This window comes from Rattus norvegicus, chromosome 7, assembly GCF_021556685.1.
Source record: "Rattus norvegicus strain SHRSP/BbbUtx chromosome 7, alternate assembly SHRSP_T2T, whole genome shotgun sequence".
NCBI classification, from domain to species: Eukaryota; Metazoa; Chordata; class Mammalia; order Rodentia; family Muridae; genus Rattus; species Rattus norvegicus.
Window position 1 is genome coordinate 101,405,349 of NC_141540.1, and position 23,024 is coordinate 101,428,372.

General features: G+C 39.8%; 1 protein-coding gene and 2 long non-coding RNA genes across 20 annotated transcripts in view; 1 reads left to right on the forward strand and 2 right to left on the reverse strand.

The window, feature by feature from the left end:
- LOC102552490 (uncharacterized) overlaps window positions 1-21,643 on the reverse strand; it is a 50,139-nt gene extending 28,496 nt beyond the window's left edge. The window contains exon 1 of the long non-coding RNA XR_015625613.1: window positions 21,248-21,643. This is a non-coding gene — a long non-coding RNA (uncharacterized LOC102552490). The remainder of the gene's footprint in view (window positions 1-21,247) is intronic.
- LOC102552316 (uncharacterized) lies at window positions 1,124-7,687 on the forward strand. Of its 18 annotated transcripts, none has more exons than XR_015625612.1 (5): window positions 1,124-1,199; window positions 1,891-2,030; window positions 2,134-2,323; window positions 5,209-5,291; window positions 6,998-7,153. XR_015625612.1 is itself a non-coding variant. In XM_087559798.1 (5 exons), the coding sequence occupies exon 5, from the start codon at window positions 7,209-7,211 to the stop codon at window positions 7,554-7,556; it is 348 nt and encodes a 115-aa protein (XP_087415924.1). In that variant the 5' UTR covers window positions 1,124-1,199; window positions 1,891-2,030; window positions 2,131-2,323; window positions 5,209-5,291; window positions 6,998-7,208; the 3' UTR covers window positions 7,557-7,687. The 18 variants fall into 18 exon arrangements, 17 of the variants coding, with proteins under 17 accessions (XP_087415924.1, XP_087415914.1, XP_087415919.1 ...); XM_087559798.1 differs by having other exon boundaries at window positions 2,131-2,323; window positions 6,998-7,687; XM_087559788.1 differs by having other exon boundaries at window positions 2,131-2,308; window positions 6,846-7,687.
- Window positions 10,253-10,464, reverse strand: LOC148004812 (uncharacterized). Its single transcript, XR_015625614.1, has 2 exons — window positions 10,379-10,464; window positions 10,253-10,285 (listed from the first exon to the last, which is right to left on the reverse strand). It is a non-coding gene; the product is annotated as an uncharacterized LOC148004812 (long non-coding RNA).
- Window positions 21,644-23,024: the final 1,381 nt, after the last annotated feature.

Below are 23,024 nucleotides of genomic sequence, written 5' to 3' on the forward strand. Positions count from 1 at the left end.
TTCAGAGCCTGCCCCACATGTGGCCCATATATATTCAGCCACCAAAACTAGATAAGATTGATGAAGCTAAGAAGTGCGTGCTGACAGGAGCCTGATATAGCTGTCTCCTGAAAGGCACAGCCAGAGCATGTCAAATAGAGAGGCGAATGCTAGCAGCAAACCATTGAACTGAGAATGGGGTTAATGTTGGAGGAATTAGAGAAGGGATTGAAGGAGCCGAAGGGGCTTGCAACCCCATAAGAACAATAATTCCAACCAACCAGAGCTCCCAGGTACTAAACCACTACCCAAAGACTATATACATGGACTGACCCATGTCTCCAGCTGCATATGCAGCAGAGGAGGGCTTTGTTGGTCACCAATGGAAGGAAAAGCCCTTGGTCCTGCCAAGGCTGGATTCCCCCAGTGTAGGGGAATGTCACGGGTGGGGAGTGGGGAGGGATAGACGAAGGGGAGGGGAATGGGATACAGGGCTTATATCCAGGAAACCGGGAAAGGTACAACATTGCAATGTAAATAAAAATATCCAATAAAAAAGACATGTAAATAAGTACATTAATAAATATCCAATAAAATAGTAATACAATTAAAAAAGAGTCAATTTGTATATGGTATTGTTCTGCAGATTTGGAGCATGGTCCAGGGGGAAATTATACCTTAATATATATGCAGCATCCCTGAACTAGCACACTCTCTCCCTTTCTTTGCCTTTCTTTGTTCCCTTTAGGGACCCAAAACAGTGGGATGGAGGTGCCCATAGTCTTCTCTCCCTTAAATAATAAATACCTTCACTGACATACCTTGACAGGTGATTTAACAATTTCATAGGCATCTCTCCATTCCATCAAATTAGGTGATCTAGCTAAACCATCATACCCAGTAGTCCCTTGAATTCTACCAGCAAGAGAACCATCATAAAATGCAGACTTTAGACTTGTAATTCAGGTCCATGAGCCCAAAGCAGATTAATTTTCCTTATAAAGTTGCCTAGTCTTTGGTCTATCAGTGGGAGTGGCCTGAGGTAATAGTGCTGTGGAGGTTCCAATATTCAGACATCAAGACTTCATAAGACGGAAGAGGAGGGCCTTTGAATCAGAAAAAGAAGACTGTGTCTTGGCTGGATGTGGAGATGAAGACAGAGTGAGATAGCTGCTGGCTGTGAGGAGAGCTGGGATGCAGAGACTGGCTAAAGTAGACCGGTGAGTCAGACAATGAAGGGTCTTACTCTCGTGTTCTATAGTATAGAGTCTTCAGAAGGCAACGAGGACAATACATTTAAAAATTATTGCATTTGTTTATCTATGAGTGTATAATCTGAGCGCCACAGAGTGTGTGCGTGCTTGTGTGTGTGTTTATGTGTGTGAGCATGAGCTTGTGTGTAAAGGCAAGAAGACAGCATGGGATAGTTGGTTCTCCTTTTCACCATGTGGGCCCTGGCTGGCCATTTTACCGACTGAATCATGTCACTGGCCCAAAACATTTTTAAGAGATTGGTAATATAATATTTTTATTTTAGATCCTTCTGGTGTTTCTGAAGAAATTGACTGGTGAAGGGAAGGAAGGGAGGAAGGAGGGAAGATGCCATTTAGGACAGAGATGTTGTATAGGGCAACGGTCATAGATAAGTGCAAATAAAGTGTGGAAAGTCGTGCATGGTGCACACTTGTCATCACAGAACTGGCAGGCAGAGAAGGAAGTATAGAAACAAATTTTAAGCCAGGCCGGCTACACAGCAAGTGCCAGGCACATGTCAGATGGGGATGGGAGATAAGAAGCAAGTGCATATGAGAGTGGGAGGTGAGAAACACACCCGTTTCACGGTTTGCAGGAAACACTAAGAACATTTTGTAAAAAAACAATTCTGTTTTTATTCATTACCTGGAAAACAAGAAACCACTGTGCTCACAGTAACTGCAGATCAAATAGACGCAGACCACAGCATGCCCCTTCATAGTTCTATAAAAGCTCCTGCAGACCCGCAGTGTCTTTTGTGAGCTGCACCTCAGAGGTGATTTCCCTCTTAGAACAGGGTGAGTAATGTTTCTCTATTTTATCTACTATGGCTTTAGCGGGTTGGGTTTGCAACAGTGTGAGTAACGTTTCTCTCTCTATTATCTGGTTCTGCTTTAGCAGGTGGTGCTGTAATTCAGGATGTGGACCTTACCCTCCGATACTCATGTCTTCCACAGGGTAAAAAAGGCTGCCTAGAGCTTGGGAGCTCTGTTTCTACCCAAAAACCCCTGGCCCAAACTAGTGAGTCTGGGTCCTGATCCTGTGTTCCAGGCTCTCTCTATTCTGTTGACAGCAGGTAAAAATTTTACAGGTACATTTTAAAAACTTTTCAGTTGCGTTTAAGTGATCTTATGGTAATTTAGGAATCTCTGCCAATGAACTGACTGTTTATAAATATTATGTCTCTATTAGATGAAAAATGACAGAAAATTGAAGAAGTAACTCTTTTCCATTTAATTTTCTTTAAGGGCAACTTGAAGAATTTGTTGCTTCTAGGAAAATGAGGGTCTTGAATATAATGTTTCTGTGTTTATGCTTGATTTATGGTTAAATTATATATACATATATGTATATGTATCTGTAATAATGTAGTATATTCCTACTATCAGATAATGTTATTAAAGTCAGTCATATTTTTAGAAGCTCTATTCTGATTGACTTACAGCTTAATAAGTTTTATCTTGCATAATTGGCTTGGTGATGTAGTTCACTTAGCTGCATGTACTTTCTGAACAATGCACAGAGAAACTACAGAATAACTTTAACCCCTCACCTGCCTTGGGTTACAGATACATCCCTCTCTGAGCAATAGCATAGCTTTCTCTGCTCCTAACACCATTCAAATTTAGACACTCTGTATTCGAGAACATTCTCAATGTATGGTATGAATAGAAGGGTCAGTCCAGCCTGAACTGGTTTTAGGTATATGTACAGTAAGGTAATCTTAGCCCTTCAAGTGAAAAATCATGTTTACCCTTTTTACCTTTGCATAATCTTTCTTATATATGATTAAAATCCTATGCACTATGGGAAGGAATATGTGCAGTAGGAAAAATGGATATATGCCATAATCTACAATCAAATTAGAGAACTATTCAAAATAGGCTTGTTAATAACCAGCCCTGCTTTTCTTTAGCCTCCATTAAAAGAGACTCCAGGCTGTAATCTAGGGCCCTTGACTATCCTTACTTATTGGGCTCACTGTCAATCTTGGTCCACCCTCTGACTGTTTCACATCCCATGCCTCCTACCCTGTCTCCAGGAAGATGCTTCCCCCGAACCAAACCACCGCACCTGACCTCCCTATTCCCGGGGGCCTCAAGTCTCTTGAGGGTTAGGTACATCTTCTCTGACTGAGTCCAGACCCAGCAGTCCTGTGCTGTATATGTTTTGGGGGCCTCATACCAGCTGGTATACGCTGCCTGGTTGGTGGTCCAGTTCCTGAGAGATCTCAGGGATCCTAGTAAGTTGAGACTGCTGGTCTTATAGGGTCATCGTCCTCCTCAGCTTCTTCCAGCTTTCCCCTAATTCAACCACAGGGGTCAGCAGCTTCTGTCTATTGGTTGGGTGTAAATATCTGTATTTGACTCTTTCAGCTGCTTGTTGGGTCTTTCAGAGAGGCAGTCATGATAGGCCTCTTTTGCTGAGCACACCATAGCATCAGTAATAGTGTCAGGCCTTGGGGTCTCCCCTTGATCTGGATCCTAATTTGGACCTGTCACTGGACCTCCTTTCCTCAGGCTCTTCTCCATTTTTGTTTCTGCAGTTCTTTCAGACAGGAACAATTCTGGGTCAGAGGTTTTGACTATGTGATGGCAACCCCATCCTTCCACTTGATGCCTTGTCTTTCTACTGGAGGTGTGCTCCACAAGTTCCCTCTCTCCACTGTAGGGCATTTCAATCTAAGGTCCTTTGAGTCCTGAGAATATCTTACCTCCCAGGTTTCTGGTACATTCTAGAGGGTCCTCCCACCTCCTATCCATCCAAGGTTGCCTGTTTCCAATCTTCTTGCTGGCTCTCAGGGCTTCAGTCTTGTTCCTCCAACCCAATACCTGATCATGTTCCCATCTTCTCCTCCCTGTCCCCTTTCCCACCCAGGTCCCCCCTCTCCTGACTCCCGTGATTGCTTTCTTTTCCCTCCTGAGTGGCATTGAGGCATCCTCACTTGGACCCTTTGGCTTGTTAACCCTTTTGAATTCTACGAATTGTATCCTGGGTATTCTGTACTTTAGTGAGTACATATCATGCATGCCCTTTTGGGTCTGAGTTACATCACTCAGAATGATATTTTCTAGTTCCATCATTTGCCTGCGAAACTCATGATGTCCCCATTCTTAATAGCTGAGTAGTATTCCATTGTGTAAATGAGCTACATTTCTTTTATCCATTCCTCTCTTGAAGGACATCTGGGTTCTTTCCATTTCTGGCCTTCACAAATAAGGCCACTATGCACATAGTAGAACATGTGCCCCTGTGGCATGGTGGGACACCTTTTGGATATATCCCTAAGAGTGGTATAGCTGGGCCTTCTGATAAACTGATTTTCTATTTTCTGAGGAACTTCCAGATTAATTTCCATAGTGGTTGTACCAGTTTGCAATCCAACCAGCAATGGAGGAGTGTTCCTCTTTCTCCACATCCTTGCCAACAAGTTCTGTCACCTGAGGTTTCTGATCTTAGTCATTCTGATTTGTATAAGGTGGAATCTCAGGGTTGTTTTGATTTGCATTTTCCTACCGCTAAGGACTTTGGATATTTTTTTAAGTGCTTATCAGCCATATGAGATTCCTCTGTTGTGAATTCTCTGTTTAGTTCTATACCTCATTTTTTTTTTGGATTGGGTTGTTTGAATTTTTGGTAGTTAGTTTTTTGAATTCTTTATATATTTTGGATATTAACCCTCTAGTGAATGTGGGGTTAGTGAAGACTTTTTCCCAATCTATAGGTTGCCAATTTGTCCTATTGGCTATGTATTTTGCCTTACACTTTCAAATTTCATGAGGTCCCATTTATCAATTCTTATTCTTATAACCTGTGCCATTGGAGTTTAGGAAAATTTCTGCCAATGAGTTCAAGGCTCCACTGTCAATCTTAACAGTATATCCCTGAAACATTTGTAGCATTGCTTCACTAAGAAAAAAAATCATATTGCTTCATTTGCAAGTCTCTCTGAGCTCTGATTTTTCCATTCTTTAGGCAAGAGGACAAGAATCTAGAATGTTTGACAACTCAGAATTCAACTGAGACCCTAACCAGAGGTGAGCTGAGCCATCCAGGAGGTAAGACTCTGCTATATCACTGCTAACCACTTCCAACATTACATTATGTTTTTCCTTTTCATTTGGATATCTATCGTAAGTTGAATTTATGAGTTTGGTTGAAAAAATCTATCAGACTATGTTCTTTCTGCACTATAAAATACAGGTGTCAGTGACTAGAGTTTATACACCATATCCTTAGCCAGAGACAGAAAAAAAATCTGTCTTTGACAGTTTTTTCTTTTCTTTTCTTTTTATTTTTTTGCCATACTGCTTGAATGAGCAAATAACCCTACAAAGGCAAGTAAATGCTTGAAAGGGAAAGAAACACAAAATGCTAAAGTTTTATTTATTGAGGAAATATTCTCTTTTCTATAATAGGGACACTTCCTTTGGCTACCTTTATTTGATGATTTCTCCAGGATTTAAACCATATGCTGTCTGCTATCACTGATATAGATGTTTTTAACCCCTCTTTTCCTGTGACTTAATGTTTTGTTACTTCTTCAAACATCTATTACTAAACTTTGGGGACCTCCCAGCCTTCAAGTAATAGAGTCTCTGCATTCAAAGATTCAGAGACGTTGCTATTTCTGTCATGAGCTGGACTAATCCTCCTTCTTCGGTTAGGGAAAAAATCACTCTTTACATGTCCAAACTCATGGAACACTGTATGTCATGCCCCTTTCAAAAATTTAAAGGTATGCATGAGAGGTTATGGCATTTTCTTGACTTGCTTGACTGATTATATAGCCAGGATATGATAGTGATGGTTTTAAAATGATGATGATAATAATGATAATAATAATAATAATAATAATAATAATAATATAATGATGATCAGGATAATCAGTTACTACTCCTAACTATAAATAGAACTTCTCCTTCAACCTTCACTGAGCATCTCAAGATGCTCATTGGCAAGAGCCTAGGTTCTTCAACTGGAGGGTTTCTAAATTGCTATTCTTGCATTGAGAGGTGCTCCAGCTAAAATGTTTCAGAGAAGAAATTTATTTCTAAGGATGCAAAAGAGGCATCAATATCTGTCTAAGGCACTAAGATGTTCAAATTTAATGGGCAGTACTTTGGGAACTCACATATTCATTCTCCCTGTCTTTCTTCTCATGTGTATTCCTTTTTCACAAAAGTAGACTAACAATTCTCCATTTTCTCTCTCTCTCTCTCTCTCTCTCTCTCTCTCTCTCTCTCTCTCTCCCTCCCTCCCTCCCTCCCTTCCTCCCTCCTCCATTGCAAGTTCTACTTTTTTGTTTTACTATACTCTTCCCTTCAGGTATATCCTTACCCATTGACAGAAGTTTGACCTAGATAACAATTCATAGGTCACGATGATTGCTGGGATGTAAAAAAAATGTGGTCCTCAAATGGCAGTCTTAACTATAGCACCATCCTTCACTCTGTTCCAATTAGATTATTGCCACAGAAGACAGGGGAAATGGTATGCAGTGCCTCATGTCCAGACGTTTATGGTTCTATATCATCCCCACCCCTGCAAAAGACGTGTGCAGATAGATGAAGAAAATTTACATGTTATTTCAAAGTCCCTTTGTCTTTTAGGAGTAATCAGCATCCTGCCTTCTTTGCAGTAATTTCCTAGCACCCCTCCTATGCCACAAGGAAAAAAAACACTTCTGGATCTCTTCCTGTACTTTCTGATATTCCCTTGAGGTTCAGAAACCATAAATTCTACTTGTCTGTAACATCTGCAGGGAAACCTTATATAATGAAGAAGAAGGAAGAGGAGAAGGAAAAGGAGAAGAAAAAGAAGAAAAAAAAGAAGAAGGAGGAGAGGAAGAAGGAGAGGAAATATAAAGAGAGGAAGTAGAAGAAGGAGGAGGAGAAAGAAGAGGAGGATGAAGAGGAGATGATGAGAAGGAGGAGAAGGATAAGAAGGAGAAGAAGGAAGAGAAGGAGGAGAAGATGGTGGAAAAGGAGAAGGAGAAGAAGAAGAAGAAGGGGAAGGAGAAGGAGGAAGTGGAGGAGGAGGAGGAAGAGGAGGATGATAATGAGGAAGAGGAGAAGGAGGAGAAGAAGGAGGAGGAGAAGAAGGAAGAGAAGGAGGAGAAGATGGTGGAAAAGGAGAAGGAGAAGAAGAAGAAGGGGAAGGAGAAGGAGAAGGAGGAAGAGGAGAAAGAGGAGGAAGAGGATGAGGAAGAGGATGAGGAAGAGGAGGATGATAATGAGGAGGAGAAGGAGAAGGAGAAGAAGGAGGAGGAGAATGAGAAGGGAAAGGAAATGAAGGTGGAGAAGAATGAGAAGGAGGAGTAGGATGAAGATGAAGAGGAGGAGAAGGAGGAGAAGTAAAGTGAGGAGGAGAAGAAGAAGCAGAAGGAGAAGAAGGAGGAGGAGAATGAGAAGAAGGAAAAGGAAATGAAGGTGGAGAAGAACGAGAAGGAGGAGTAGGATGAAGATGAAGAGGAGAAGAAGGAGGAAAAGTAAAATGAGAAGGAGAAGAAGGAAGAGAATAAGGAGAAGGAGAAGAAGGAGGAGAAGGAGGACAAGATGGTGGAGAAGGAGAAGAAGGAGAAGGAGAAGAAGAAGGAGGAGGAGGAGAGGAAGAAGGAGAGGAAGAAGGAGAGGAAATAGAAAGAGAGGAAGTAGAAGAAGGAGGAGGAGAAAGAAGAGGAGGATGAAGAGGAGATGAGGAGGAGGAGGATAAGAAGGAGAAGAAGGAGGAGAAGGAGGAGAAGATGTGGAGAAGGAGAAGAAGAAGAAAGAGAAGGAGAAGGAGGAAGAGGAGGAAGAGGAGGAAGAGGAGGATGATAATGAGGAAGAGAAGGAGAAGGAGAAGAAGGAAGAGAAGAAGGAGAAGGAGGAAGAGGAGGAAGAGGAGGAAGAGGAGGATGATAATGAGGAAGAGAAGGAGAAGGAGAAGAAGGAAGAGAAGAAGGAGAAGAAGGAGGAGGAAAAGATGGTGGAGAAGGAGAAGAAGGAGAAGGAGAAGAAGAAGGAGAAGGAGAAGAAGAAGGAGAAGAAGGAGGAAGAGGAGCAAGAGGAGGAAGATAATGAGGAAGAGAAGGAGAAGGAGGAGAAGAAGCAGAAGAAGGAGAAGAAGGAGGAGGAGAATGAGAAGGAGGAAAAGGAAATGAAGGTGGAGAAGAATGAGAAGGAGGAGTAGGATGAAGATGAAGAGGAGGAGAAGGAGGAAAAGTAAAATGAGAAGGAGAAGGAAGAGAAGAAGGAGAAGGAGAAGGAGGAGAAGGAGGATGAGGACAGGAGAAGAAGGAGAAGGACAGAAGAAGGAGAAGAAGTTGGAGAAGAAGAAGGATGAGGAGGAGAAGGAGGATGATAATGAGGAAAAGAAGGAGAATAAGAAGCAGGAGAAGGAGAAGAAGGAGGAGAATGAGAAGAAAGAAAAGGAAATGAAGTTGGAAAAGAAGAAGGAGAAGAAGGAGCAGAATGAAGATGAAGAAGAGGAGGAGGAAAAGTAAAATGAGAAGAAGGAAGAGAAGAAGGAGAAGGAGGAGAAGGAGGAGAAGGAGGAGATGAAGAAGAAGAAGAAGAGGAGGAGGAGGAGGAAGATAATGAGGAAGAGAAGGAGAAGGAGGAGAAGAAGCAGAAGGAGAAGAAGAGGAAGAAAGAGACTTTCTGTATAGAAGATACCTGGGCCCAGAGGAATTTCTACAGTGTAGGTCGCCCCTTTTGTGGCATATATTCAGCAGTGAAGAAGATCATGAACGATTATTCTGAAGGTCAAGATAAATTTGTCAGTGTGTTCCAGACTCTGACCCTGGCAATTGATCTGTCCTGGAAGAGAAATATTTGTTCTTGTTACTTTCTGCTCTACAATAGAAAGTGAATGAATACTATCAATGGCTAGAAAAGAGGCAGAAATGATTGCTAAGAATTAAGATAACATCTGCTCTGCCAATTGTGGATTACAATACTGAGAAATGTGGATGAGAGCAAAATTCCTGGAGATTATTATTGGATGAATGAAAAAGGACATAATTAATCCACTCCTTGATGACAAAATCAGAAAGATCACTAAAGGAAAATCTGGAAATTCTGTTCTTTTCAAGTAAACTCAAGGAAGTTTTCTGTAAAAGTGCTAATATCGACCTTACAACTCTAGAAGCAAAAGCCGTAATGGAGCAACATTTCATCACTCAGTCTGCCTCTAATACATAAAAGAAACTACAAAATTACATATAGGACCAAGATCTACTAAACCTGCTAGTGGGAATGACCTTCCCTGTCTATAGAAATCAGAACTCAAAGGAGGAACGAAAATTAATTTAGAGATAAAACATAACCAAAACAATGACGGCCATAATTGGGGTAGTCCTTGTTGGAATACCCAAAGTTCAAGCAAAGTGTGGACACTGGGAAAATACTGCAACAGACATTCAGTCAGCTCCTGTTGTGGTTTCCAAGAACATAGGAAGAGTTAGGACATCTAAGACTCACATGGCCTCAGAGAATGGATGACTATGAACTCCTGGAGAGACTGTCATTGCCTCCACCTGAAAACATCTACATCACCACTGATGAACCACAGTAAGCTCTGGATGCTATGAGCAAACAAATTCATCTTCTACAGATATGAACTACATTCATGGATGAACAATGGGTCTGCAATTGTGAATGGAAGAGAAGATTCAAACAGAAGCCATAATCTCTCTAAACCAGTGGTTCTCAACCCATGAGCGGCAAGCACTTTGGGGGCCCAAACCACATTTTCACAGGACTGTGCATATCAGATGGCATATTCACATTCTCTTTCATAACCATAGAAAAATTACAGTTATAACAATACAGTAGCAATGAGAATAATTTTATGGTTGGAGGTCACCACAACATGAGGTACTATATGAAGAGTACAGGATGAGGAAGGTTGAGAACCAATACCCTAGACCACTGCAAGGACAATGAACAAGATGGTGGTGAGACTTCTGAGAGAAGTAGGTCTTCTTCAGTGGAAGTAAGCTCTAATGAACGTATTTTCCTTTTTCGGATGGGTAAAGGATCTTTTTTTCCCAATCAAACAGAGAGTGCTGTGGAAGTAACAAAGACTTTACTAAACTTTATCTTGGATACTTTTAACTCACAAAACCCGAGGAGTGTCTAAGGCATTAAATATCACTTACATTCTCCCAAGATGCCTTAGCTCTGCAGAAAAGCCCAAGGAGCCAATGACATCTTGAAATGTGTAGTAGACAAACTTTCCCAAGAGACTTCAGAAAAATGGCTATCTATACTTCTCATTGCCTTGGGGAATATACAAAATGGGACATTTGTGAAATACTTTCAGGGAGCAATTACCTCTTGTTTGCTGTAGTTTCTTTTCTTTTCTTTTCTTTTTTATGAGAATAGAGTTCGAATTGGTCAAGAGGTGAAACTTTGGTAGCAGATGTCTGAGCTTAAATGGCTTGACGTGGGAGGAGGAATAGCAGGAACATGGACCAAGGAAAGGAGGAAGTCCATGTGAGGGTACAGTGGAAGAACTTTAAGTGCAATACAAGCGTCTTGCAAGGAACTGTGAGACTGATTCCCACTCAGGTACTTGGGACAGTTTCATTGTGTAGGCCAAAAGGGAATTTAGACATTGAATTCCAGGCTCTAGGCTACATGTGTGCATCAGGGCCTGGTACTTGCAGTTTGCTTAATTGTATTGCACCCCTTTTAAATGTCACTAATCCCTGTGGCTTATATCTTTCTATTCAGAGATGGGGTTCTAAGAAGCCAGCCTCAGCATAGAACTGAGCCTTACCAGAAGCTTATTTGCAAGGAGAACACAGGTTCAGTCCTTCTAGAAATCTACTAACTACTGGCAATCGGCCCAAGGGGAAGAACAGGAAACAGACGTAAGATGAGGGTCCATTCCTGAATCAACCCCAAAAGGTAACAACACACCCATGTGCATGCACGTGCACACACACACACACACACACACACACACACACACACACACGTGCACACACACACATGCACGCACTCACGCATGCACGCAGGCACTCACAGACACACACACACACTCACAGACACACACACACACACATGCACGCACGCATACAGGCAGGCACACATGCACACACACACAGACACAAATTATCTATCTATCTATCTATCTATCTATCTATCTATCTATCTATCTATCTATCTATCCATCATCTATCTGTGTATCTGTGTATCTATCTATCTATCTATCTATCTATCTATCTATCTATCTATCTATCTATCTATCTACCTACCTATCTTCTCTCTATATCTATCTATCTATCTATCTATCTATCTATCTATCTATCTATCTATCTATCTATCTATCTATCTATCTATCTATGATGCCCTAGAGTAAGCAAGAGAGGAGGAACCTAGGGTATGCCAGCAGTATTTTCTTTACCCACTTAGTCAAAAGACTGATATTCCATATTCTTGTTAAGAAAATAATTTGTGATTATATTTGGTAAGGCAGAAGCAATTTTAGTAGATTTTTTATAGGAATAGAATTTGAATTGGTCCAAAGATGGGCCTTCTGCAGCAGATTTTGGAGAGTAAATGATTCGACAAGTGAAGAGAGATAACAGGAACGTGGACCAAGGAAAGGAGAAAGTCCATGCAAGAGCACAGTGGAGGTGCCTGGTAGGAAGAAAGATGTTACCTTTGTGTGCGTGTGTGGTGTGTGTCTGTGAGTGTGTGTGTGTGTCTGTGAGTGCCTGCGTGCATGCGTGAGTGCGTGCATGTGTGTGTGTGTGCATGTGTGTGCGTGTGTGTGTGTGTGTGTGTGTGTGTTTGTGTATGCACGTGCATGCGCATGGGTGTGTGTTACCTTTTGGGGTTGATTCAGGAATGGACCCTCATCTTACGTCTGTTTCCTGTTCTTCCCCTTGGGCCGATTGCCAGTAGTTAGTAGATTTCTAGAAGGACTGAACCTGTGTTCTCCTTGCAAATAAGCTTCTGGTAAGGCTCAGTTCTATGCTGAGGCTGGCTTCTTAGAACCCCATCTCTGAATAGAAAGATATAAGCCACAGGGATTAATAACATTTAAAAGGGGTGCAATGCAATTAAGCAAGCTGCAAGTACCAGGCCCTGATGCACACATGTAGCATAGAGCCTGGAATTCAAATTCCCTTTTGGCCTACACAATGAAACTGTCCCAAGTACCTGAGTGGGAATCAGTCTCATAGTTCCTTGCAAAATGCTGGAATTGCACTCATGGGAGTGGTTGTCCAAAACAAAAAACTTAGACAGTGCAGGACAAAATTACATTGCTCATAACTCCAGGATGGGTAAAGAAAATGCTGCTGGCATTCCCTAGGGTCCTCCTCTCTCTGATTCTCTTGCTTATTCTAGGGCTTCATAGATCTATCTCTCTAATTTGTCTATATGTCTGTCTGTCTATCTGTCTGCCTGCCTATCTATCTATCTATCTATCTATCTATCTATCTATCTATCTATCTATCTATCTATCTGGAAACTTGATTGATCATGGCCAGAGAGATACATCTGCTACACCTTGGACTAACACATTGAGTAATTTTGAATACACCTTCAAATTGGGGTCTCAGGACATATAATAGCATTAGCGACAGAATAGGGGAAACTTTCTGCCCTACTCAGCTCTGCACCCCTACTCAGCATGACACAATTACAGGAAGACTGACCTTCCGCCTTCAGTTTCCCTAAGGAATTGGGTGAAAGTCTCTCAGAGGGAAGTTGAGGCAGGTAAGATCAGGGAAAATTTTAGTGGCCTGGGACCACATTTGGTTTTGTATTATGCGTTCATCTCTTATACTTGGTAGCCTAGCTCCCTCAGCTGCATTATATGGGCATACACCTTTCTTTCCAAACAACGTACAAAGAAACCTCAGAAACTCTTAGTACCCTACTTGCATTAGGTGACAGGCATACCCTCTCTGAACAAGATTAAAAGATTTTTCACTCATGACAACAATTATTTTAGGTAGTTTCTATTCAACTGTATTCCTAATATACCTAGTATGAAGAACTGAAGAAGGGCAAATCAGGAACCAAACTATTTTCAGATGTTTGTACAGTAAGGCAAACTGTCCTTCGTGTGAACTTTTAGGAAGAATACCATACTTACAGTCACTGCCTTTGCATAATTGGACTTACATATAATTATAATCAGATGCATTATGAGAAGGAAAATGTGCAGCAAGAAAAATATTTGATCTACTTTCTCAATCAAAATACTGAACCACACAAAATATTATCCTGAGTATCCAGACCTGCTTTCTTTTGACTCCCTGACTACTCTTACTTATTGTGCCTACTGTCAAGCCTGTAGCATTGCTTCAATCAGAATAAACTTAGATTGCTTCATTGAAAATCTGTGTGAGACCTTATTTTCAGTTAGTTTCTGGATAAAAGACCATGGAAACAACCCCAACTCTAACCAAGGTTAACAAGAGGAAAACATGAAGGCAGTTCTTTCCTTACATGATGGTGGTTGGGGTGGGGGGTAATTCTCAGTGATCAAATTCCAGTCAGCACGCTTAGTGGCAAGTGCTTTTACTTGTTAAGTCATCTTATTGGCCTTAAATAGTTCTTATATAAAGGGAATATTACAAATAGTCATAGAAATGGAAAAACTTGAACTTCTAATTTTCATATGCTAAAATGCATTCTTGCAAATACAAGTTCAAATGCTTTAAGAATTCAAGTACATGCAATTGGTAAATTTTATCAAATGTATTTAATTTAATATTTGTGACAATATAAGTAGGTGCGTGTCCTAAGTTATCACTGTTAAGTATTAAAAACTACATGTACTTTTTATGTACTTGGTACTTTCTCAATTTTACAGGTTGTCTGGAAAAGTTATCATTTTGATTGCCGATGTTTCTCTGGTTACTAATATATAAATGTATATTAATTCAAATGAACCATTGTTTTGAAGAAAACAATCATACCTTAGCAGTATGTTAGGTTGAAGACTGTTTCCTACATGAATTAATTAATATTCACTTCATATATATATCATATTTAAATTAGATGAAACAACAAAGAATTAATTGCTAAACATATTTTTCTACTTATATATGTTTGCCTCTTATTTCCCTATGATATCCAAGGCCTATTATATACTTGGGTACATTCATGAACATACTTTTTGCCATCATGAGAGTCTCAGCTATAAATCATATTTATGACTATAAATGAGATACATATTCATAAACTCTGCTAATCTTCTGCAAAGTATTAATATGCTGAAGATAAGTGATAATTATCTACTCCCTTAGTAGGAATGATGTTGCATGCCGGTAGTTCCAGAGTGGAGGAAGCTGAGGCACAATAATTAGGTGTTTGAGGTTAGTCTAGACAAGGCAGCAAGACAGTTACCACTCTCAGCCTTAAGCAGAGAAACTTCTGTTTCTAGAGAGTAATGATGCAGCCGAGGCCTTATGGCTACACAAGGTTCCCAGAATGTGGCAGTTGAGTGCTCAGTCATAATAAAATCTCTTACTTTGTTTCTTGCAAGGTTTTGGCAACATTGTGTCACAAGCAGAAAGACTGTAAGAACCAGAAGCTAGAGAGAAGGGTTGTAAAATGCAAGCTTGTGGACAACATTTCAATTAGGAACTCTGGACAACTCTGAACGATTATTTCAAAGAAAAAAGTATATCTTTAGCAGTATGTTAGAATGAAGGCTGTTCTGTCTAACGTATGAGTGACTGCGCTTGGTCTGCATGGAAATGAACCTTTCCACAGCTAGACAAAAGGGAGGAGAGAACTCAGGAGGCCCACCCCTCACCACTGAATTATTTTCTATCCTTGATTCGATGATGACTCCTTCAGGGTCTGATGGATAGTCTTAATTCAGTGATCACATAGATTATTCTGATTAAATGCAGGGGATGATACAAAATGTCATAAATCTTGTAACGAGTCTGAGGAGGGGTCTCTCTCTCTCTCTTTCTCTCTCTCTCTCTCTCTGTGAGAGTTTTCAGTGTTCTTTTAGAAAATAACTTTTTTTATTAATTAATTAATTTACTTTATACCCAGACCACAGCTTCCCTTCCCTCTTCTCCCAGGCACTCCCTTATCCTTCCGCTCTGCTCAGAAAAGGAGAGGCCTCGCATGGACATCAACCTGCTTTAGCAGGTACATCCTTTTCTATCTAGGATAGATAAGGCAGCCCAGTTAAGGGAAAGAGATCCAATGGCAGGCATCAGAGTCAGAGACATCCCTTGCTTCTGCTGTTAGGGATTTCATATGAAGACCCAATAGCACAACTGTTACATATGTGCAGAGGGCCCAGGTCGGGCCAATGCATGCTTTCTGGTTGGTGCTTCAGTCTCTGTAATACCCTATGGGCCCATGTTAGTTGATTCTGTAGTTCTCCCTGTGGTATCTTTGACCTCCCTGGCTACTTTAATCTTTCCTCTCTATCTCCCATGAGATCCCCCAAGCTCTGCCTAATGTTCGGTGGGTTTAATGTGCTGTGGGTCTCAGCATCAGACTTCTATCAATTGCTAGGTGAAGCCTCTCAGATGACATTTATCCTAGGTGCCTGTCTGCAAGGATAGCAGAATATCATTAATGATGTCAGTAGTGGGCTCCTTTCCATGGCATGGGTCTCTAGCTTGGCTCTTACTTGGTCACTTCCCCCAATTCCTACTCCACCTCCACCCCTTTTTATCTTGGAGGTTCCACAGTTGGCCTGGCAACCCAATCCCTCCACCAGAAGTTCTGAAGTTGAACCTGGCTATAGGAGACAGCCTTTTAGTTTCCATATCACTATTGCTAGGAAGGAGTCTTAGCTAGGGTCACCCTCATAGATTCCTGAGAGTTTCTATTTTTCTACATTTCTAGTTGATCCCAGAAACTCTCCCCATTCCAGTTCTCTCTAAGAAAACAACTTTTTAAGACAAGTTAACAAGAATCCACCTGCTTGATATTGATCGATGTACTCTCTTATTTTACTATATACTGGTCCTTCACTCTGCTCATTCTATATAAATCCGAAGCTATGCCTTTCTATTCTTTCCTCTTCAGGAGCTCCATTAAGACTTGCCTTGCTGCTTACCATGTGCCTCACCTGTAACTTTCCTTTTTGCTACCACCAAAGGTTTTCTGCACAGTATAAGCAATAAGAGGTTATAGTTGTTTGCTGGTGAGACAAGAAGAACCAGAGTGGTAGAGAAAAATAATGAAGGATTTTTTTTAGTTTTTCTTAACCATTTTATTCATTTACATTTCAAATGATATCTCCCTTCCCAGTTACCCCTCCACAAACCTCCCATCCCATCCCCCATCTCTCCCCTCCCTTTGCCTCTGTGAGGGTGCTCCTTACCCACTGCCTCACTGCTCTAGCATCATTTTATGCTGAGCCATCAAGCCTCCATGGGACCAAGGGCTTCTCCTCCCATTGATGTCAGATAAAGCCATCCATCCCCCGTTACATAAATATTGTTAAGAAAAAGAAGAATGAATTTTTTACTTAAATAAATGAATAACTTCCGGAGTGCAAAAGAAAAAGTATAAATGAGTTTGTCTATAGTAACTTAAACTTTAGTAGCAAATATTATGCTGATGCAATTGTGCTACTGGTCTTTCTCTATTGAAATGATAACATTTTCTTAGATTAGTAATCTTTTCTTTATAAGGTAAAGTAAAAGACTTTTCTTTACCTTATGAGTAGTCACTCAAGAAATGATAACATTTTCTTAGATTAGTAATCTTTTCTTTATAAATTAAGTAAAAGACTTTTCTTTACCTTATGAGTAGTCACTCAAGAAGTTAAACATTTGGGTTCTTAACAGAATAATTGTCTACATTCAGGATTGATTCGACCACGTTCTTGATTATTAAGGAAACAAGATCTTCACTTAAAATATCTGGAAGATATATCTCTATCTTCTTTAAGTACACTTTGTCCCCATTTAGGGATTAAATTCAGGTATTTGCATATTGTATTCAAGTACTGTTGTTGAATTAATCCTTAATCCTTAAAATTCTTTTAGTGTCATTTTGGTTAAATAGGAAATCAAGGTTTGTTTCTGAGTACCACCTTCCTATTTGACTGTTCAGATTATCTGAAAGCTTTATGTATTTAAACTCCTCAAGTCAAATCCTGAATGAGATCATTGGCTTTGCCAAGGAAAGAAATGTACATCTAAAGTTAAGCGAGGCAAATGCAATTCTAGCAGACTACTGTGATAAGAAATCAACAAAGTCAAATGGAGAGATTTCTGGTAAGGAGAATGAAAAGGGGTCTTTGATAAGCAGAGGTCCTGGGGTAAATGGCAGGAAACTGAGGAAGGTAGAGTAATAAAAGTTTGTGTGTAGTTTTGTGGAATAGTGATGAGAATTGCAATTAGGTTCTGGGAAAATGAAATAGTCTCCAGTGTCAGAGTTTTCACCCTGTTTAGCATGCTGACAAATCAGTGATGTGTCCTTTCTGTCATCACATACAAAGAAAAATGGACATATTAAGGAAAACCGATATATTAACTCAAGAAGCAGAACCTGAAACCAAGGATGTCCATTTCTGGGAAGTCTAGGTGTGTTGGATGGACCTTTCTAAATGTGGGCCACTGGCACAGCTCCTTAAGTTTTCTGATGCTTCTCGGGATATTCTATAGTACCTAGGCAACCGCTCTTGGGAAGATATTTATGACAGCATTTCAAATGGGTTTATTTAGTGGTAAGGACAATAGCATGTCTAGAAGAAAATAGGGCCTAGTCAGGGCCTTCAACAGAATCAATAATTCTTGATACATCTATAACAAGACATTGGGATTTGTCTGCCCAGAAGAAACAGGAAACACAGGATATAGCAAACATCTGTACAAAGAGGTTCAAGTCTCACAGAATGGAGAAGAGAGAGAAAGCAGAAGATTAATTTAGAAATATAGACACATTTAGAGAAATAATAGGATATTTAAAGAAATTGGAAGATCAGAAAAACTTGGTTGGATGTTGACCATTTGTCCACGGTACAGCAAATTTGATAAGGGTTGACAATTTGTGCCAGGTGTAAGAACCAAGTCTAGTTTATAATTTGACACCCAAATTAACATGTCCACAGTGGAAGAAGAAACCAGTTAAATCTCTGCCAAACATAGCTTGCATATCCAACAGTCCCATGCAGTTTAACAGAGATACAAAGATGTTTGAACACAAGTGCACAGGACCAGACTCAGATAATCCAGAAGATTGGCTTATTGCCCTCATAAACATATATGTCTTCCTGTATCTCTCCTACTTTTGGATCAGAGACAAGAACAATTTTTCTTGAACCCTCAGTCAGGGATCTGGTTGATTTTGTTGGGCTTGTCTTGGCTATCTGGACAAGTGTCACAAGAATGACAAGTTTTAGGAGGATTTTCATACATTTGCTCTGCAGGAAGATGCAGCAGAGAATCGTAAACTTCACTTCTCACAACTTCTATGGGTAAGAAGTCAAGCTAAGGGCTCACCACAGCCTGTAGCTGGCATAATACATTTTTATGGCAGGGATTCCATTTTCCTCAGGCCTCAAAAAATACTCTGACTCCTGAGCCTAATGGGAAGCTATTTCCTTCCTCACCTCTAAGCCTGGAAACCCTGAAAGCCAGAAACCCAGCAAGATTCCCCCACTCAGTCAACAATAGTTCTTAAGGTTGTACAGTCAAATCCTATGAAATAAGAGTCATTCTCAAATACTTAGTCAAATTACATGTGTTTCCAATTGTGTCTCATTAACAAAAACATGACACACTTCTACAGAATGTGCACAAACAACTCCTTAGTAATGAAAATGAGGAAACTCAGGAAGAATTTCTGAAATTTGAGAGGGTATGTTAAGGAGGAAGAGAGAGAAATTCCATGTCTCATCTGTTTATAAGCAGAGGCTATGGAAATACTTTGAGTGCAAACATCTAGAGCACAAGATATTCCTTTCACCCAGAAAATAGAGGACCAAAGCACTAACACCCTTGCAGAGAAATCTTACAGCCACTCATCAGTCAATCTGTCCTACATGATTAATTCTTGTTCTACTTAATCTTTGATGAGAAGTCGTAGACCTACAGAACATTTTCAACTATAGAGTTATGGAAATCTCAACTCTTACATGGCTATGGACCATGATTATTTAAGAAGCACCATCAGAGGCTTCTGGCATGGTCATTTTTGTGGGTATCTGAGGTTCTACTTTGTTGCTGATAAAGTCCCCTGCCCTATATCTAATTTGCTGGTAACTGTTGGGAGGTGTCAGAGTTAGCACTGTCAACTAGAGCCAACAGTTAAAATGTCTGTGGTTGCCATTACTTTAAAAGTTTGAAAAGTAAAAGACCCAATGAAAGTTAACTACAAAATAATGCAATTGATGGGGAAATTTATCTGGCATTTAAAGTCAATTCAAAAGGTTTCGACTAAATATAAATGCATGGAAAGATTAATTCTATTTTTCAAAGAAGAGTGCATATGGCATCTAACTTATGAAATTGATAAGCATAATTTTCACAGAAAAAGATTTCAGATGTAATAGTCATGAGCCATCATATGTCATAAATATCAAAATATAGTTAGCATATACCAAGAATATATGTATCAAGCAAATATATTAAGTATATCTGCATAAGGAGGAAACACCGAAATGAAGTAATCTATGCTTGTCTTGCTGACAGTTCAGAAGACTTCACTGTAGTTATAAAGCCACCATATCAAATTACTTTCATTAGCTAAAGACTCTCCTGAAGCACGCGAGTTTGAGTTTTAAAACATTTTATTAAAGTCTTTATAGTAATACTTGGTTTTACTTTGACCATATAAAAACTTTGATTTCTTAATTTTCATAGGCTTTTATTTAGCTCTAAGCCAATCCAAAATGAGCTCCTTTAAGGGAATTTATAATTGAATGTGGTAGTACCATCTGGATGTAAGAAAATATTGCACAAACACAGTTTTTACAGGCACACACATGCATACATGTATACATACATATACAGACAGAGACATAAATAACCTAACATCTTCAGATTTTAAATTCTAACCATAGTCGAAGCATTATCACAGAAATATAAAGCCCATTGGTTTATAGAAAAGAATGGAACCTCATTGCCTGCCTTTTTCATTTTTACAGATTATGGTTTTGGCAGATGGGTAAATTAAAGCTTAATATAAAAACTGAAATTTTTCATTATTATTGGTGTCGTAGAACTTCATATTGTCCTTTTACATGATGCATAATTCTGTGAAGCCTATGGGCTAACACAAGGAGGGAGAGAGGAGAGACAATGGCTATGATCTGGTGTCTCTCAGGCCTGCTCTTGTGATAAACATTTAGTTTGCTTTTACTTAGGCCTTTTAGCCTCAGACTATTGCTCTTGGTGTCCCTAAGCTCATACAGAGTCACCATGGCAGAGAGACTTAAAGGAAAGCATAGCAAATTAGACGACAGTGTGAGATCTGGCAATTGGAGGCAAAGAAGTAGAGTGGGTAGAGGTATAGAGGTTGAGAAAAATGAAGAACATAAATCAGGTAAGTAAAGACAGAGGAGAGTAGAAGATTGGAGTTAGAGCAGGTTATGGGAATGTCTTATGATAAGAAGAACTGGGGAAGAAAGATGGCCTCTGAGGGAAGTGCTGTCTCTGATAAAGGTTCTTGAAGGAATGACATAGTTTTCATCTGCAACAAATAAGTGGATGGGGAAAGGCTAAGTGCTACTTGGATGAGATCTCAGAGGTATGAAATCAAGCAGCCTCACAAAATGAGACAGTTCAGGAAAATCTCAAATTCTCTCAAGACCATGTGCTCAAAGTCTGGGGTGTGTGGGGTAATAGATTATTGAAAGTTGACCTAGACAGTGAGAGAAAGGCCTGCCAGTGTCAGGGATCTTGGAACTCAGAAGGATTCACGAAGTTCAATCATGTATTTTTAAAATATAGAAGGATTTAGAGAAACAGTGGAAAAAGATAAGAATTGAGGCCAAACAAGTAGACTTAGAGAGATACAAAGAAAAATATCTAGAACACTGGGTTATTGGAATCAGGAGGCTAGAGACTCACCGTTTTTGATTTGGCTTTCCAAGTCAGGTTTCAAAGGTTCAATAAGGTGGCATCGTCACTTGGGTGAAGAGAGCAGGATGGAAGTCAGCATCCTGTCCAAGTCACAGCAAGTTGTAGAAAAATGACAGTCGAAGGGCAGCCAGCATTTTCTTCAAGTCATTACTACGATAGTAAACCATCCAATCATGACATGAACATGGAAATGTTTTATTAAGAAGTCTATTACAATAGGAGGAGGAGAGAATCATCCAACAAAGACTCTTAAAGCTTAAATCACAAATGTCTCATGGAAAGGATAGGAAGGCAAAATTTTATAGCTCTTGGGTTTTTTAAGTGGGGAAGTGAGAGGTAGAAATGAGGGTATTTCCTAAAGGCCAGGAAATACCACCAAATTCTGAGATAACAGGAACGTATTGACAGGAAGTGTTGGTTTGTGGCTTTGCATACACAGTAAGCAGTTTCACATGAGCTGGCCAAACAAAGAATGGGAAAAGTACAGAGACATGTCTGCAGTTGGTGTCTGGTGACCTTTAACAAACCAACCGATATTTCTGTCAAGTACATTATTAGATTAGCTTCATTAGCCCCTAAAACTGGTCACATCTCCAAAAGACCCCTCAAAAATCATGAAGTTATTTTCCCTTTCACTGGAAAAAAGTTCGAAATGGTGCTGGTTATTTGAAGTTCTGCAATGAGACACACGGGAAATATTGTCAAAATCAAAGAAGCTCACAGGCTGGATGTTCGATTTGTATGACTAAACATTGGTAATGTGAATGTTTTAAACATTGTATTCTGAATGGGAAGGATGAAGATGATGGTGAATGTTTCTATTGCCTTGATAGGGCTTTCTGCCTCAGACTCCTGCCGCTTTGTCTACTGTAAGACAACAGTGTAGTATTATGCCATTTTAGTTACTTTTTGAACATTAACATGGTTGTAAGGTTGTTTATTTAACTTGAACTTTGTACATCTTAGGCTGATTGTCTCTCTTCAGGACTCATCCCACTGATCTCTGAGGTCTCGATGCTTAAAAGTTATTTCTGATATAGGAACCTGTTTACACGGGAATTTTGATACATTTGTGGGAAGTTTTAGTGTATTAGAAGATTTGTATCATGTCTAAAGTGTTTTCTCTGTGATAATTACATATATTTATCTTTATAAATTAGAAATACTAACCACCCTTCTTTGGAGATATTCTTCAAACATTGTGTTTATAGATACCTTACATAAATATTTTACTTTGAATAGTCTTTGGATAGACTTTGTTTTGTAATAACAAGTTAATGTGTCTGTTAGCTGGATTAAAAACTGTTCAGTTTACCCATTTTCGAAAAAATATCAACAGCTTCATCTTGTTGGGTAGATAGATTTTTTTGGCTAGTTTGTTTTACTCTGTTGCTCTATGGCACCTTTATGATGAACTGCAAGTCAGAGAGTTGACATCTTTAATAAGGAAGAATTGCTGGCTAGCCTGACAGAGAAGGACCATGTCTTAAACACTGGGCTACACTTGATGGTATGGCACTTTGAGCTTCTCTGTGGTGTCTTCCAGCAGGAAAAAAATGTAGGAAGACCCACCTGCTATGCCTGTGTGAAAAAAAAAACCGAAAAATTTAATGAGGTCATCTGGATCACAGATCAAGTGATCAAGAATAATTTTTCTTGAGATTGTCCTTGATCAAAGAGTCAATGAGACTTTAGGAAGACATACTGTGTTTCAGCAGAGACAATGGCAGAGTCTTCTGGGTTCTCAAATTCTATTTCTGTGCAC